General features: G+C 32.7%; 1 protein-coding gene and 1 long non-coding RNA gene across 4 annotated transcripts; both read left to right on the top strand.

Annotated features, from left to right (window-relative positions):
• The first annotated feature begins 1,172 nt into the window (after positions 1-1,172).
• On the top strand, positions 1,173-2,062 carry LOC107954371 (uncharacterized). The gene is made up of 2 exons (XR_001699525.2): positions 1,173-1,574; positions 1,845-2,062. It is a non-coding gene; the product is annotated as an uncharacterized lncRNA (long non-coding RNA).
• A 9,362-nt stretch (positions 2,063-11,424) lies between these two features.
• Positions 11,425-16,062, top strand: LOC107954369 (probable serine/threonine-protein kinase PIX13). 3 transcript variants are annotated; one of them, XM_041096655.1, is made up of 8 exons: positions 11,425-11,831; positions 12,538-12,969; positions 13,167-13,538; positions 13,724-13,834; positions 14,299-14,670; positions 14,782-15,025; positions 15,108-15,255; positions 15,393-16,062. In XM_041096655.1, exons 1-8 carry the CDS (start codon positions 11,801-11,803, stop codon positions 15,765-15,767), a joined length of 2,085 nt encoding a protein of 694 aa, XP_040952589.1. In that variant the 5' UTR covers positions 11,425-11,800; the 3' UTR covers positions 15,768-16,062. The 3 variants fall into 3 exon arrangements, with proteins under 3 accessions (XP_040952589.1, XP_016745396.2, XP_016745397.2); XM_016889907.2 differs by having other exon boundaries at positions 11,427-11,831; positions 13,724-13,936; XM_016889908.2 differs by lacking the exon at positions 11,425-11,831 and adding an exon at positions 11,929-12,239 and having other exon boundaries at positions 13,724-13,936.
• The last annotated feature ends 1,378 nt before the right edge of the window (positions 16,063-17,440 follow it).

Genomic DNA, 17,440 nt, shown 5'->3' with positions numbered 1-17,440 from the left:
AGATTTTTGTTAAACTCTAATGTTGAAATCTGAAACAGATAATCAAATGTTCAAGTTAGATAAAGAAATCGAAACCCAATACGTTAGGGTACAATTTCTCAAAATTCCCGAACTTTGAATATCGTTTTAAAATCTTAAAGAAAATCTTCATTTCGAGAAAGCTATATGTCATGCCCAATGCGTTAGGACATAACATATTGAATTCCCGAAAATAATTTTTTATTTATGCGTTTTAAAAAAGAAAATTCTCGATTATTTAGGATTAATAAAGAAAATCGGAACCCAATACATTAGGGCTCGATTTCCTCGAAAATCCCGAATATCGAATATCACTTTTATTTTAAAAGCCTTTGAATCAAAAGAAAATTATTTTAAAGTTTTGACGAAATCAAAAATATATATTTTCTAAAAGATATGTTAAAAATGTTGATGTAATATGAAATAAATATTTTAATTTAAATTATATATATACGTATGTACAAAATATGTATATATATAAGTATAATATATAAATAAATTTTAAAAAATATATATGCATATATTAAAACATGTATATAAGGATACGTATATAAAATGATAACAAATAATGAATGAACTATATGAAACAAAACAAAAACTTATTATAATTTCTAAGAAAATATGTATGTATATATATGTATGTGAAATTTATGAAAATAAGATAAAAATATAAAAGTATGTATATGTATTATAAAATGTAAATGTATATATATATATATAAACTAAGAAAATAAGATAATAATAAAATATGCATATATATTTAAAAACGTTCAAAATATATATATTAACACCTATGCGTGTATATATGTATAAGTTATAAAATATGAAAAATATTAAATATTATAAAATATAAATATATATATAAAAGCTATGAAATAAAAGATAATAAAATATACATAATATATATATATATATGAATATAACAACATTTAAAATATATACATATATATTATAAAGTGCATATGCATGTGTAAATATAATAATGATAATACTAATTATAATGATAATAATAAAACAAACTATTATTAAACTTAATTAGCAAAACAAATACTAAAATTTAAATTGTAATCAAAACAAAATTGAAGAGAGGGAAAAAAACAAAGATAAACAGAGAGCAAATTTGTAAAATGCGCATAACATAGAGGACCAATTCGGAAATATTCCAAGCCTTCCAAAACAACAGCGAGCCTGGACCAAATTAAAAATAAACAATGGAAAATGCGGCAACATTTAAGAAAACATGAAAGAATCAATTTAAGCAAGTTGTAAAAGCGGAGGATCGATCGCGCAAATTGTCCATTTGAAAGAAATGCGCGGATCCTACATGCGCGGGTCAGGTCAACGGGTTAAAGGCTTAAACGGCGCCGTTCTGATTGTATATTAAAACCAAAATTTTCCTTAAAAATTTTCATTTTCTGTTTTAAAACAAAAGAAGATGAAAAAAGGGGGGTGCTCTGCTAGGGTTTCGACCCTAGCCCCCCCCCACGTCGCCGCCGTCAAAGATCTACCGCCACTAGGCCGTCCCTTGGCCTCCGACGACGCTCCGGCGACACCAGGTAAGCCTCCTTTCTCTCCCTCTTCGTTTATTTGTTTTAAAAAACAAAAAAGAACCTCCAAAAAAACAGTAAAAGTAAAAAGAAAAACAAAATAATCACCTTCCAAAAACTTTCTTTTCTATTTCTTTTCTCTTTTGTATTTTCTCTTTAATTTCGGTACAAAAATTTTCTAACCTCCAGTACAAAGATCGATTGGCCTTTATATAGCCGAATCGTTTTTTACAAGTTTCTTGTGTATATCTTGCTAGTACCGTTCGTGGCTTATTGCAGGTGTGTAAAGATGTGCGCGCAAGCTATTGATCGTGGGCGAAGCCACTGCAACGTGGGGAAAATGGAACGATTGCTGCGACGCCGAAGAAACTGCTACTAGGGTTAAGTTTTTTTTGTTGAAACTGTTCAATAGCTTGGGCTGTAATTTGGGCTAACAGCTGGGCTGGTAACTTAGGCCACGTTTTATTAAATTTGTAATTGTATTTAGTTTTAGTTTCTGTTTTGGGCTTCGGGCAATAATTATGTATCACACTAAATGAACCCAAAGTCTAAGTCTCATGCCACAGTTCAAATAAAACAATACAGTTCCAAATAACAAGAATTATAATATTAAGTTTAAAATACTTTTAATGAAAAAAATATTAATTTGAGTCGAGACCTTCCAGATGCCATGTTCGTGCATTAACCTTGTGGGTTATCTGTAAATATGGAAATTAAGGGGGGTGAGCTTTACGAGCTCAGGGTGTCCAATCACGAGAAAATCAGTACAATATAGTAGATAAAGCGTACAAAATAACAATTCTCAAAACAATCACAGTCATATAGCAAAGTAGAATTCCAGAGTTCATTTGGGCATGCTTATGAATGTCAATGCAATAAAATAATAATATGAAAGATCCTGCCTATACTCCGCTACACACCATAGTAAGAGTTTCCCATAACTCATCCATTCAATAACATTCCATTTTGAGGATGAACCACCAGTAATTTGTAGATAAACTACCAGTAAAAATTTGGGGATGAACCACTATTATTTTTAAATAAAAAGATTGTAGATAATTGTCGATAAGTTGTGGATGAACCACCAGTGTTTGCAGATTATTAAACTGTCAGTACTTCCTCCTTTCAATTGTCCCACCCCATGCAATGCAATATGGCATGCTAGTAACAATATAATACAGAAATAATAGACATGCTTAACATGTATTTAATTTAATAGTAGCCGTAGACATGCTTAACATGTATTTTGTTTAATAGTAGTAGTACACATGCTTAACATGCACTCAGTAGGGCAGAAGCAGTAATAACAATATCAATTAATCAAATTTACAATGACAGTAGACATGCAACATTCACATATCATATATTATAACATTAGCTATTTAGTCATTAAATCACGAATTCCAACATATTCAATATGTCAAGACTCAATTGAGTCTAAAAATAATTCAGGGCTTATGTAGGGACTAAACTAAATAATTCATAAAATTTTGGGCAAAACCATAAAATAAGGGTCACATTGTCGTGTGGCCAACCGTGTGAGAGAATTAAGGCCTTGTGGAAGGGTTACATGGCCATGTAGAACATTGAGGCCTGTGAAAAATGCTAAAGTTACCCTACAGGAGTGATACGTGTAACACCCTTACTTGAGACCGTTGCCGGAGTCGAGCATGAGGCGTTACTTGACTTAACTTAAAAGTTCGGGGCATAAAAATTTACTTTTAAAATTTATTTTACTGTTCATAATAAGACTATCCACCTGCACAGTAGTCACTAAATTAATTATAAATCAAGCTACAAAACTAGAAATTTAGATCCGTAATTTTTTCCTGAAACTAGACTCATATATATTTTTACCATAAATTTTTCAGAATTTTTGGTTCAGTCAATTAGTACATTTTATTAGTTAAAGTCTCCCCTATTTCACTAATCGACTATCCTGACCACTCTTCACTAAAATTCAATTATCTCATTGTACAGACTTCATATAGTGCTTCCAATTATTTATACTTAAAATAGACTCATTAAGTAATCTAGAAATATAAATTATAACTCATAATTCCTTCTGTACAATTTTTAATGAATTTCTAAAGTCAGAACAGGGGACTTCAAAAACCATTCTTACCCTGTCTCACTAAAATTCAAATATCTAAAAATATATAACTCTTTTGCTTACTCTATTTCTTTCATATCTCACTTAGCTTCTAATTCAATTTACACTATTTTTGGTGATTTTTCAAAGTTACATCAATGCTGCTGTCCAAAAACTGTTCCATTGCAATTTTATTTTTTATTTTTTTAAAAAAATTCAATATAACCCCTTTATAATTATCTAACCTTCCCTGCAAATTTCAATTCACAACCAATTTCAGTATTTCAACTACTTCATTTAAATACTAATAAAGTTAAACCAATCAACCATTTCAAGCTAAAAACATGTATATTTCAATGTCTAACACAACCATCACATTCAGATTTACCTTGCCTACTTAGTCATTCATTCTATTACTTTTTACTTCAATTCCCTATACATGCCATATAAATCAAAAAGTTGTTTAACAAAATCTACCGAAGTAAACCTGGATAGTGTGATCGTTGATGTATATTCGATCCTCTGAACATATATATATCAATCTACAAGAAATAATAAACACACACAAGTAAGCTTGCAGAAAGCTTAGTAAGTTCATAGGCTCATAATAAAATCTTACCAAAATTTCACTAACAACATTAATAAACAAATAAAAATTCAACATTTCCTGCCAACCACAATCTCAAACAATGAATCTATCCAATCGAGTTCAATATCAGATGTCAACTTCAATTCTGACATTTAGCTTCAATTGCACTTACAAATACCTGTCAAATTAAGGATCGTCTTACGGATTTGAGTACATCGTTTGCCCGGTGCCACGACTTGCTTGAATATTTCACATTGCTATAAATCAGTATGGTTTTCTTCACGGAAATACCATACCTATTTTTCACAATTCAGTATGGTTTTATTCACTGAAACACCATACCTACTTTTCACAACTCAATATGGTTTTCTTCACTGAAACACCATACCTACTTTTCACAACTCAGTATGGTTTTCTTCACTGAAATACCATACCTACGTTTCACACTTTTCCATGGATCCACCATGGACTTATCCGTCAATTCATCACTGGTTACCGAACGTATGTACTCAATCATGCGTATCCCTTAATTTGAACTAACAATCTCATCTTATTCTCATTTTTACCATAATCATAATTTAACAAAAATATACGAATTGATACATTATATCATTCCCACATTAACAATTAATCATAAAAGTTCAGCCATATGAACTTACCTGGGCCAATTCGTAGAAGTTGTAAAAGTTCAGAAACTAGTTCAATACTTTCTCTTTTCCGCGTTTATCTTAGAATTCCCGATCTATAATATTTATTTTTCTATTTATTAGCATATAATTCAATACTAATTTAATTCACAATTTATGCCTTTCAATTTTTTAAATTACACTTTTACCCCTAAAATTAACAATTTTTACAATTTGGTCCCTACTCAATTAACCCTTCAATTGATCTAATTTTTCTCAATTAACACCTTATCCAACCATTTTAGACTACATTGATATTCATAATTTCAGTACAAAACCCCAATTCCTAACTTTTTCACAATTAGGTCCTAAAAATCATTTTCTACTAAAATCACTTAATAAGATCATAATATAATGAAATTAAAACTTAAAATCTATAATAATTCATCATAAAATTTCATAACTTATTCATGATAACTTATAAAATCACCCATGGAATCAAAAACTAATGAATTCAATAGTTGGACCTATTTGTAAAAGTCACACAACACAAAAATTTCAAGGAAAAAGCAAGAATTGAACTCACATGGTATAAAAATATGAGAAACCAGCTTGTTTCAGACCTCCTATGGCTTTTTTGCTGATAAATTATGAAGATATCTCTAGATTTTTCACTTTTATCTTTGTTTTATATATTTAATTTGTAAAATTTCCAATTTTGCCCTTGTTTCTCCTTACTTTCTTGCTGATTTTTTCTTTCTCAACCGTCCAGCCCATATAATTTGGGCCTAATTGCCTTTTAAATCCCTCCTTATTAGCCACTTAAGCTATTTAATCACAATTTAACAAATTTTGCACTATTTTCAATTTAGTCCTTTTTAATTAATTGACTATCCAAACGTTAAAATTTTCTAACTAAACTTTTATACTAACTCAATGACACTCCATAAATATTGATAAAAATATTTATGGCTTGGTTTATGAACTCGAGGTCTCGATACCTCATTTTAGACCCAATTTACCTATTAATTTTTTTTTAAATCACAAAATTCAATAAATCACAAAATTCACTAATTCAAAAATTCTTATAAATTCACACTTGACCCATAATTATTAGTTTATTAAATTTTAACTCATTGGTCGGATTTAGTGATCTCGAATCACTGTTTCCGACACCACTGAAAATTAGGCTGTTACAATACAGCCGTGTGGATGGGTTGTGGCCGTGTGGTTTATGAACTAGCCTAGGATTTACAAGGCACACATTCGTGTGGTCCACATGCCCATGTGAGAGACCGTGTAGCTCTAAACTTCACATTATTTTCCACCGAGCAATCTACCAAAGATGTCGTGACACTAGGGATGTTGTGTCACGACACCAAGCTTAAGGCCGCGACTCCAAGCCTTTGAGGTCTCAATACCATTGTTTGATGGTTGAGGTGAAGGATCCAAGGCTACTACTAAGGGTCTTGCGACTCCAGCTAGTCTGTTTGGCGACATCGAGAACCCCCAAGCCAAGGTTGTACCTACTGCCGAAGATGTCACGATACCAAAGCTTGGTTGTCGTGACACCGAAGCTTGACGGGTGAAAAATTACAGAGGCAATTTTGAGTCCAAATAAGCTTAAGTCACTTTTCATTTAAGGGCATGTAACATCCTAGTTCTGATGAGTACAAGGTTTAGCGTGTAGTCCTAAAATAGTTTGATTGACGAGGTAGTATTCGCCCAAGTACATCTTTTGGCGTATAAAGTGGGCGTCTTCTATTATGCGCGTAATTTAATAGTGGTTTGACATCAAATTTTCGTGTTTGTTGAAGTATGATGTCAGACAAGTGAAAAGGTATTGTGGAATGAGTTAATGCTTGAAGGGTAGTGCACCTTTTATCTATAGCACTGTGCAAGTTAAGTTGTAAGGTAAGCTGGTTAGGAGCCAACTGGATGCAAATTAGGGTAACTAAAATAAGGGGGTACTCACTTAGGTTTCTCGAAAGTTGCAAACCTTTGGAAAAGACAATTCAGTAAGGATGTGACGCATGTCAGGTTCCACTATGAGAACATGGATCATAAATATATATTATGATATGGACTTGAGAAAAATGAGAGTTTCTTTTCTTTATTCCATTTAAAAATATTGTTGTGATTTCCTTGGAGATAAGTATAATTCTCTCTTGTTAAGTTGAAACTAAGGATCCGAGTTCGTTCAGAAAGTTGTTTCATATCTTGGGTAAGTATTATAGTCTTGCATGTTAACTTCTAAAAGAGTAAGCCTGTTTTATGTGATTGGATAGTAAAATGAAGAAATAAAGCTTTGTATGGGGGGTCATTAGTGCTTGAGGTGATGATATATAGTATTTGAATGAGTTTTAATGGTGTTCCTATGTTTTTAAGTAGTGGTGGCTGCAGTTAATTATTGGAGGTTGAATTTGGAATTCAAGCTTTTGTCCGTGATGGTCAGGTGAGTTTTATATTGATTCATGCATGTGTACTGTTTATATTGTGAGTCATCTATAGAAAATTGATTGAACTATGGATCCGAAGTCATGAAGAGTATAGTATGTGAAGAATGGTGTACGAGTATTGAATTATTAAAGTATGGTTGAGTATGTATATGTCTAAAATGTATGCTATAAGATATGTGTTCTATTTGGGTGAATGTTAGTGAACTAAAGGGTTGAATTTAGATTGTGTCAATGCATGAAGAGTTTGTGTCTGTTCTCCGCGGAGTTGTCTAAAAGGGGTCCGTTGAGACTTTAATATCGAACTCTGAAAAAAAAGTTCATGACCATGGCACCCTCGGGAAGGAACTAAAGGATTATGATTACCCAATGAGGTTCTCTATGTATCCTAAGAAAATAATGGACAAACCTCACGTATTGTGAGTTTAGGCAAATCCATGTCGTAAACATGTCAGGAAATAATATGCCTTTGTGGCAAACTATGAAAAAAGAAGCCTTTATGGCAAACTATGAAAGATTAACATTTGTGGCGGGCTTCGTGTGAAGCGATATGGCGTATCCTACATGTCTTTTAATCATGATCAGAAATACTAGAATAAGCTAAAGTGTTTGATGATTTCAAGGTAAGGACCTAGTAAATTTAAGAAATGATTGAAGATGATAGTTTGAAGAAATAACGAGATGAATAAGCTTTCATTGAAAGAAAAAATCTGAATAAAGGCTGCCTTTGATAATTCGAATAAGGGCATATGTTTGTATACAATAATAGAAAAGAGTAGTAGAAGTTAAGATTAGGTATGAAAAGCAAATTTTGAACAATAGTTTGCAAAGAATACGAGTAATGATCCATGATCAAGATCAGTTGAAAGAGATTACTAAGAGAATGAAGTTATTGACATATGATGATAATGGATTCAGACAATGATATAGTAGATAAATGGAATGAAAATGTTTTGCAATTTGTGTGACACCCATTGTGTATAGTGGATGATGAAAGAAGAGAAGCTGATGGTGATGAACTACTTGGCACTTTACGAAAACGACGACTAAGGTATAAGAGATTATTTTTCATTGAGCTCTTATGAACTTACATGAGTTACACTTTATGTTTCAGGTTAGTTGTGAGTATGCGCCAAGAGGGACGATGCCAGGACTACACCGAACAAAGTGACGTATCAGGTTATTATGCATACAGAGCAAGTTTGGTGGCGTGTTCAAAGTATGAAATGTTACTTAGAAAACCATATTTTGGGGTAATTGTAATATATTAAGGCTTCAATTTAGATATCCTTGTAATTAGATTATCATGTGCCATAGTTGTATCTACCCATTGTATATATATTTATGTAATTTAGTTTGAATTTGTATGAAGCTAATGTGTAAACAAAATTTTAATTTGTATAAGTAGATTAAGCCTTGTTTGTATTCGTGTGGTAATACCTGAGATCCGGATCCGAAAAATTGGATCAGGTTGAGAGTGTTACATATTAGGTTAAAATTTTAAAAATTTTGAAGGACCTAAATGGAAAGTTTTCCATTTTAGGGGGGGCCCTGCCAGCCCTTCTAGTTTCACCCCTGTGTCATTGGTTCCACATTTAAATGAGCATTTCTTACTCTTACCTTTATGTTGTGTATATCAATTGTTCGATGAAATGTCTATTTGGGTAGTAAGCTTTATTATGTGCTAATATTGCTTATTGGTTAATTGATGAATTAATTAGTGGATTAAGTTCATGTCTATACTTGATTGTTTGGTTGTTCTTTTATATCAAAATACTTCATTAGCTAGAATTGACGCCTCTAGTGGAAAATTTAGATAAACGAGATTGAAAGCAGAGTTTATCATTAAATAGTTCGATATAATTGTGCCGAATAGTGAGACCGAGAGGAGAGCTTAGGTTGTATCTTTTAGTCAAGGATAAGGCTGAGAGGAGATTCCTAGCTAAGAGAGTGGCGAACAATATAATTGGTATAGGTTCATTAGTTTAAATTGCAATCGACTAATCGACCATTTAGTAAGTAATATAAGCCATCTTTTCGTATTACAATTCAACTACGTAATATCGTTTAGTATTAGTTAAATGTTAAATAACAAATGAGCCAATATTTGCTTCCATTTTACTTTGCGTGCAAAAATTGTTGATGACAATATACAAGAAATATTGATGTAATCAATGAATATTTTATTAAATTATTTGTTCAAAAAACAAAAGTGTATAAAGGCGAATATACTACACTTAAAAAACTAAATCGAACAGTTTCCCACTTACATTAATAAAGTAGATAAGTCAAACTTCGCATCATATTTCTTACTTCATGTTTTTCCTTTATATTGTTATTTGTATACCATCTTGTTATTTTTTTTATCCATGTCTTTTTGGTGTTGTTTCTTTTCTTTTATAGTTATTTTTTGTTTTGGGAGAAGAAAATGGGGTGTTGAAACTGCCCACAGAAAGTTATATTTTGGTGGTAATGGTTGGATTTTGATATTTCTACAAGTAATTTTCCAATTTATCTGGTACTGAAATTCAATTTGGAATCTGGGATTTACTCTAACTTGTAACCTTTTTTTTTTTGTATAATATAGTCCAGTGGAGTTGATTTTAGGGTAATTTTTCTTTCCATGGAAGCCTTCTTATTTGGCTTGTTGAAGGAATTGTCTGTAATTTTGGTTTGGTGTTAGTGTGATTTGCATTAACCATAATACTTCAATTTGACAAAATATTATATATATATTTTATAATTTTTATATATAATTAAGGTCAAAGTGAGAAAGTATAAAAGTATGGGCTAAATTTGTGAAATATTTAAAATTGATTAGAAATTTAAGGTCAAAGTCACTTAAACAGATGACCAAAAAAAGACAATTTAAAAAAGGCTTAATTAAAAAATACCCCTAAACTATACATGTGTTCTCAAAATGGTATTTAAAAATTTTTTTTATCGGTACTCAAACTTCACGTTTGTTATTCATTTTACTCCAAAAGTTAACACCGTCAGGAAAAAATTAACCAATCAGGTGCTGCCACATCAACCTTATTGGACTTTACCCCTTCTTTTCTAGAATTTGAAAAAAGAAAAAGTAGAAAATATTAAATGTAATAAAAAAAACAGAGAAAAAGAAAATTACCTAACTCAAGAAACAACATTTGTATCTGACTTCTGACTAAACTGAAATAAAAATTTTAAAAATATATAAAAAGTTTATAAATAAATATATAATTAAAAATATTATGTTAATATTAATTAAAAATAATTATACAAATATTTAAGAAAAACAATTTCCTTTCTCCCACCGTCTCTTCTCCCTCCCATCATCATCATCCATCAAAGAAAAAAAGAAAAGATCGGTAGAATGAATGTTTGTTACATAGTGTCATGTTTTTGGGTTTTTTACCGTGTTCTTGGTTTTTTTTTGTTTTCATGGGCCTGTTTTCAGATTTCCAGAGGGAGACGGTGGGGGAGAGGGAGAGGGAGAAGGCCGGTGGGAGGAAAGATTTTTTTTATATATTAATTTTAATTTAATATTTTTAATTATATATTGATTATTTGTTTATAATATTTTTAAGTTTTAGTTATAATTTTTTCTATTTTTTTGAATTATTTGATATAAATAATTATGTAAAATTACTTACTTGGCATGCCAGTGATTGGATCACGTCGTTTTTCTTTCTTTTTTTTTTAATGAGAGTAATAATACAGTTAAATGAGTAGGTAAAGAAAATTTCATCTTTTACTTTTTTTTATTACATTTAGTTTTTTTTTTACTTCTTCCCTTTCAAATTCCAGAAAAAAGGATAAAGTCAAATACCATTGATGTGGCAACCCCTGATTGGTTAAATTTTTTTTCGGAAAGTTACGTTTGTGTATGACAAAAAAAAGGTTTAAGTACCGTTTTGAGAACACGGGTATGGTTTAGGGGGTATTTTTTGAATTAAGCCTTTTGAAAAAGCTAGTGATAAAATTATAACTTTTTTATTCAAGTGACTAAAACGAAAATTTATGCATAGTTGGATGACTATTGTTGTAGTTTTACGAAAAAAACTAAAACCCCAATAACATACTCAGTAACTCGAAAATTAGTACCAAAAAGATGGAGTGAAAAAAGGCCACAACTGCTTTCAGTTTTCACCAACAGTCAAAGCTACTTCTCTGTTTCATTTTATTTCTCTCATTTTCAAACTCGAGGGGTTTTATTTCTTTCTTTCTCTCTTTTAGCTGAAGTTCTTCGACTCGGAAACTCAGTAATGGCTATTCTGACTCTGAGTCATTTCGTACGAGTTCCGATTCTTGTGATGTTGTCTCCACGGTTGAATCCTCCCTTGTTGCCTGTTGCAATTAAGTTGTTCTCCTAGTGTTGCTTTTATGTCTTTGGAGGTGTTAATGCTCATTTGAAACTGTGATCTCGGCGTTGGTTTGTTGGAAGTTCCCCAGATCTGAGTTGTCCCCGGTTAAAATCAACGGATTTGGTGATGTCGGTTCTTGCTCTCTTAAATCCCAGGGGTAATTTACTGAATATAACTTGCCATTTTTGTTTTGAAATTTAACTATTCATGGTTTCCAATTTGGTTTGCTTGAACAAAAATCGAGGACTAAGACTAAAGTTATATCTTCATTTTCCTTCTCATCGTCGATTAAAGATAACCTAGACAAAGAGATGGATTCAGCTCTGTCAACAAGTTCCTGTATTCTTTTATTTTCAATTTTGCTTGTTGCACTTAGAGATATAAGAAAGGAAAGCTTTCATTGATTCATGCAGTTATTTTGGTTTAGCTGGAAACTTAGTTTTGGGACTGTCAATTGCCTACTAGTTTTTTTTATGCTATAATGGTCACTATGTTTTGGGCAAAGAATGAGGAGAAGAAGAAGAAGAATCCTTACGAGTGAGAGAAGAGAGAAAGAGTTCTAAAGGTAAAAAGGATTTTTTTCAGTAGATAGATTATTTTCACAAAATAGTTGTCGACATTAGCTATATAGGTCCTTGAAAGAAAGAAGGTCGATTATTTTGCAAATAAAGAAGTATACTTGCATTTCAGTGCATTAGGTTTACATTTTTTTTGTGGCCAGTCACGTTTGTGATTCACATTTAATTTTTGGAGTTATTATGCATTGTCGCGTAGACACTGGATTTTTTTATCTGTTATGTGTTTGTATGTATTTATGTACGGTTCCTTGCTTGATTGAGTGTATTCTTTGTATAACATAACAGGAGCGTTGGGAAATGTCTGTTCATTTTTGCTGAAACTTGTTGTTCTGTGTTGTGCAATTTCCATCACCAATGCTGATTTTTCCGGAAATCTTCAAGTGCCAGCACAATCTCCCACCACAGCAGCTGAGGGTGCACCAGCTGTTTCTGATCTTCCCTCACCTTCCAATCGGCCATTGGTTCATAGACCAAGTCGAAGACATTTTGCCCCTTGCAGTGCACCAACACTTGTAGCACCAGCCCAATCTCCTCTTCATGGTCCATTGATAACTGCTGGTCACCCTCCTATCAGTTCACGCCTGTCAAAACCATTGATGAAGAGGAGTGCGTTGGTGCATCCTGGTATGGGCTTGCCAAATATTGCCCCTACACAGATCAGTGCTGGTCCAATTCCAGCTGGTTTAGCTCAACCACCATTGTCTCCTGAAGTGTCCAGTAAGATATTTTCTAAATCATTTTATTACCAACTCTATTATAGTTTCTTCTTTAGGCATTCATTATATATTGCAACTCTTACATATTTTACAGCTCTTCTATGCAAGATGTAGTTAGAAGGCAGCATCTTGAGCATTTGTTATTTATATTTATATTCTGTATAAGATGCTTACATGAGAATTTTCTCACTTGGCCAGATTGTTGCAAACCAGACTCAATTTTGAAACCTGGGACTCATGGTTGTCATTGTGTGTATCCCATAAAGCTTGACCTTCTCCTTTTAAATGTTTCCCAAAACCCTGATCGTAATGCTTTTCTAGTGGAGTTAACTTCTCAGCTTGATTTGCTGCCTAACCAAATCGAGATTATCAATTTTTATGTGCTCAGTTTATCAAGATTAAATATCTCTATGGATATTATTCCGCACACAGGGATCAGTTTCTCTGCCAGTGATGCATCTAAGATAAACTCTTCACTTGTGATGCATAGGGTTCATTTTGACCCAAATGTAGTTCGGGATTACCAAATCCTTAATTTTACCTGGTTTGAGCCTCCAGCGCCTTCCCCAGGTAACTTATGATGCAACCTAAATTCTTCTAGGATCAAATAACTTCAATGTTTTTCTTGATTGGATAATGGATATAGTTCTTATATGCTATAGTTTTCCTGGCATCTCATAGCTTACTGTAATTTTATATAGGGAATTACCTTATCTTATTTTATTTGTCCTAACAAAGAAGCATCTTGTTCACAGCTCCCGTCGTGGTTTCTAGACCTAGAGCTGCACCGGCACATCTATCCTCCAATTCTACATTACTTGGCTCTTCAAACAAGGGGAACCATTCAAATTTGATTCTTATTTTTGGTATTTCTGCTGGCATACTGGTTTTTGCTATAATATCAGTGCTTATAATTTGTTCGTGCACATTCCATAAGGGAAAGACAGAAGCATTTCCCAAGGAATCTGGTATGTTTATAAGCAAAAAAATTATGTCTGTTGGCCTAAGGTTTAAATGTTTTGATTATTTTAATAACATTTGGAACTGGCACTGATCTTGTCCCTAGTTATACGTTGATGAAATATGGAATAAGAAAACTCGTTTTTCCCTATCCTTTTCAAGTAGGATGACTGTAATTGCTAACCGAATCTCATGATTGAGCTGAAAGAAGAGAGGAAGAAAAAGGTTTCAGAAAACATTAGTGTGCCTGATTTTGCACATCTAGTCACACCTTATGAAAGAGATTGCAGATTGATTTTGTGGTATTGTTTTATGTTCAGATTCTTGCTGACACTATAAATGGTCTAATCCCCTTGCATTGTTTTTTCAGTAAAGTCAAGGACAACAGATGTAGTTGAGCGAGCAGGATCTTTTCCCCACCCAAGCAGTACAAGGTTTCTACAGTATGAAGAACTCAAAGAAGCTACAAACAACTTTGCTCCTGCGAGCATACTGGGGGAAGGGGGGTTCGGCAGGGTTTTCAAGGGTGTTTTAAGTGATGGTACTTCTGTAGCAATTAAAAGGCTTACCAATGGAGGACCACAAGGAGATAAAGAGTTTTTGGTTGAAGTTGAAATGCTTAGCAGGTTGCATCATCGTAATCTTGTGAAACTTGTAGGTTACTATAGTAGTCGCGACTCTTCACAAAACCTACTTTGTTATGAGCTTGTTCCAAATGGAAGCTTAGAATCATGGCTCCATGGTATTTTGCCCCTCTAAATTCGACCCCGTGTGCAGCTCATTTGTTGATGTTTTCCTTTTAGCTGCGGTCAATTGTGATACTTTATGCTGACTTTACTCTGTTTTGCCTCAGGCCCCTTGGGAGTAAATTGTCCTTTGGACTGGGACACCAGAATGAAGATTGCACTTGATGCGGCAAGAGGACTTGCATACCTGCATGAGGACTCACAACCATGTGTTATCCACAGAGATTTCAAAGCATCCAATATATTACTTGAGAATAACTTTCATGCTAAAGTAGCTGATTTTGGACTTGCAAAACAAGCACCTGAAGGCAGAACAAATTACCTGTCTACTCGTGTAATGGGCACATTTGGGTTGGTTTTCATACACTACACTTGTAAATCTTGCTTTCTCTTGTTTAAATTGACACTAAGGTAGAGTGGGATTGGTTTTTAGGTATGTAGCTCCTGAATATGCAATGACTGGACATCTACTTGTAAAAAGTGATGTTTACAGCTATGGAGTTGTACTGCTTGAGTTACTCACAGGAAGGAAACCTGTAGATATGTCACAACCATCAGGACAGGAAAACCTTGTCACTTGGGTGAGTAGTAACGGAGAGTTAGCCTCACTGTTGCTTGCTTCTATATACGGATTTTATGCGATTAGGAATCGGTGGACGTGAACCTTTATTAATCACTTGATCTGCTAGATAACTCAAGTTGGCTGTTCTGGTTTCAGGCGAGGCCAATCCTAAGAGACAAGGATCGGCTGGAAGAGCTTTCTGATCCAGGGCTCGGAGGGAAGTACCCGAAAGAAGATTTCATACGAGTTTGCACAATTGCTGCTGCTTGTGTTGCTCCTGAGGCGAGTCAAAGGCCCACAATGGGTGAAGTAGTACAGTCGTTAAAAATGGTGCAGCATATTGCAGAATATCAGGATTCCATGTTGACTGTTTCCAATAACCGGCCCAACCAGAGGCAATCTTCAACTACCTTTGAGTCTGATGAGATGTCTTCAATGTTCTCTTCTGGTCCTTGCTCTGGTCTAAGTGCTTTTGACAATGACATTTCACGGACAGCGGTTTCCTCAGAAGATCTGCATGAAGGACGATAAACGATTCTCAAGGTTGAGCAAGCGAAGCGGAATCAATCCTTCATGCCAAAGCTTGGAACTGAATACAACAATGTGAAATTTACTTAGTAGGAAATGATAAAATTGGAAATAGGATTTTTAGAAATATAATTTGCATGGGATGGAGAATGGGTAAATTCTTCCTAATTGTGCCACTTTTTAAGTTTTCCCCAAGCATGCAGTGCTCGATGAAATTTTGTACATATGTTTCTTAGCTTTCTTTCTTATTTTTATATTGAACTTTTTGTTTAAACTTCAAAATAGTCACTTTTGTTTACTTTGGGTTACATTTTAGTTATTTATATTTGAATTGTTATGTTTTAATTACTTATGTTATCGTTTTGTTATGAAATGACTACTGAGTTGTTAATGATTGTTAATGGTATAACAGCAATCTAATATGTCTGTTATTTCATCATATCAAACTAAAATTTTAGATCAAATCACGCAATTAATCCCTACTTTTATTTTTTAAAACAATTTAATTTTTTTTCTTTTTATTTCTCTCTTCTTATACTCTTCACTACTTAATATTGTGTCTAAAGGTTAAAATTAAAATTTTAATTAAATGTCAATTCATCAATTTTTATTCAATCCAAAGTAAGAAAATTTAATAAAGCTCTTTGATTTTTCTTCTTTTTTTCGTCCTCTTCCGTCTTTATTGCTTTATCCTTTTTCTTTAAATGTTTCAATTCATGTTTGTCTCACCTCATAATCCCTCATTTTTCTTTTTAGTGTCTTAGAAATTTCTATAGGGTTTTCCTTAGCTGGGCATGTAAAGATATTACTTACAATTTCTTCTTCTCCTTCTTTTTTTTTTTTTGTAAATTTTTATTCTTTTTCTTGTTTGAATATTGTGTTATTTCATCTTTATTCATCGAATTAGCATTCAGGTTTCTCATATTTTGTTACGTAAGACCTTAATTTGATCTTACCAGACCTTTTAGTTTGTTGCCTAACTTTCTTAGCGTAGATTTTAATGGTTTTTTTAGTCTTAGCATTCTGTCTAGATTCATGTTATTGCCTGTTTACTTATTTCTCTTATTTCAACTTTCAGTTTTTTATTACCATTCAAGATTAAGTTTTGATTTAACTTAAGAATTTTTGTTGTGTGTAGTTATTAATTTTACTCTAAATTTTCTTTAGCTGCAAAACATGGGGAGCTAATACACCAATTGAAATTAAAAGTTGTTAAATTTTAACATGTTTAATTTAACTGCAGAAAAAAAGAAGAAGATAGGTACATATTTCAGCACCCCCAAAATTGAAAAATTCTCTAAAGATGGGGGAGAATGATAGGGTTAAAATCTTAATTTTAATCTTTAACATTTAGGCACAATATTCTGCAGTATATTAGAAGAGAGAAAAATCAAGGAGAAAAAGAAGACAAGGAGAATAAAGAAATAAAAAGAAAAAATTAAATTGTTCAAAAAAATAAAAGTATATGGACTAATTGTGTAATTTGTCTACAATTTTAGTCCGATATGATGAAATAATGGGCCCCGTAAGATTGCCGTTATACCATTAACAGCCATTGACAACTCAGTGACCATTTCGTAACAAAATGATAACTTAAGTGGCTAAAATATAATATTTCAAACATAAGTGACTAAAATGTAACCTAAAGCAAACAAAAGTGACTATTTTGTTAGTTT

Source organism: Gossypium hirsutum, chromosome D07 (genome assembly GCF_007990345.1).
Source record: "Gossypium hirsutum isolate 1008001.06 chromosome D07, Gossypium_hirsutum_v2.1, whole genome shotgun sequence".
Lineage (NCBI taxonomy): Eukaryota > Viridiplantae > Streptophyta > Magnoliopsida > Malvales > Malvaceae > Gossypium > Gossypium hirsutum.
The sequence above is the reverse complement of the archived record's forward strand: the minus strand, read 5'-3'. Positions and strand labels throughout refer to the sequence as shown.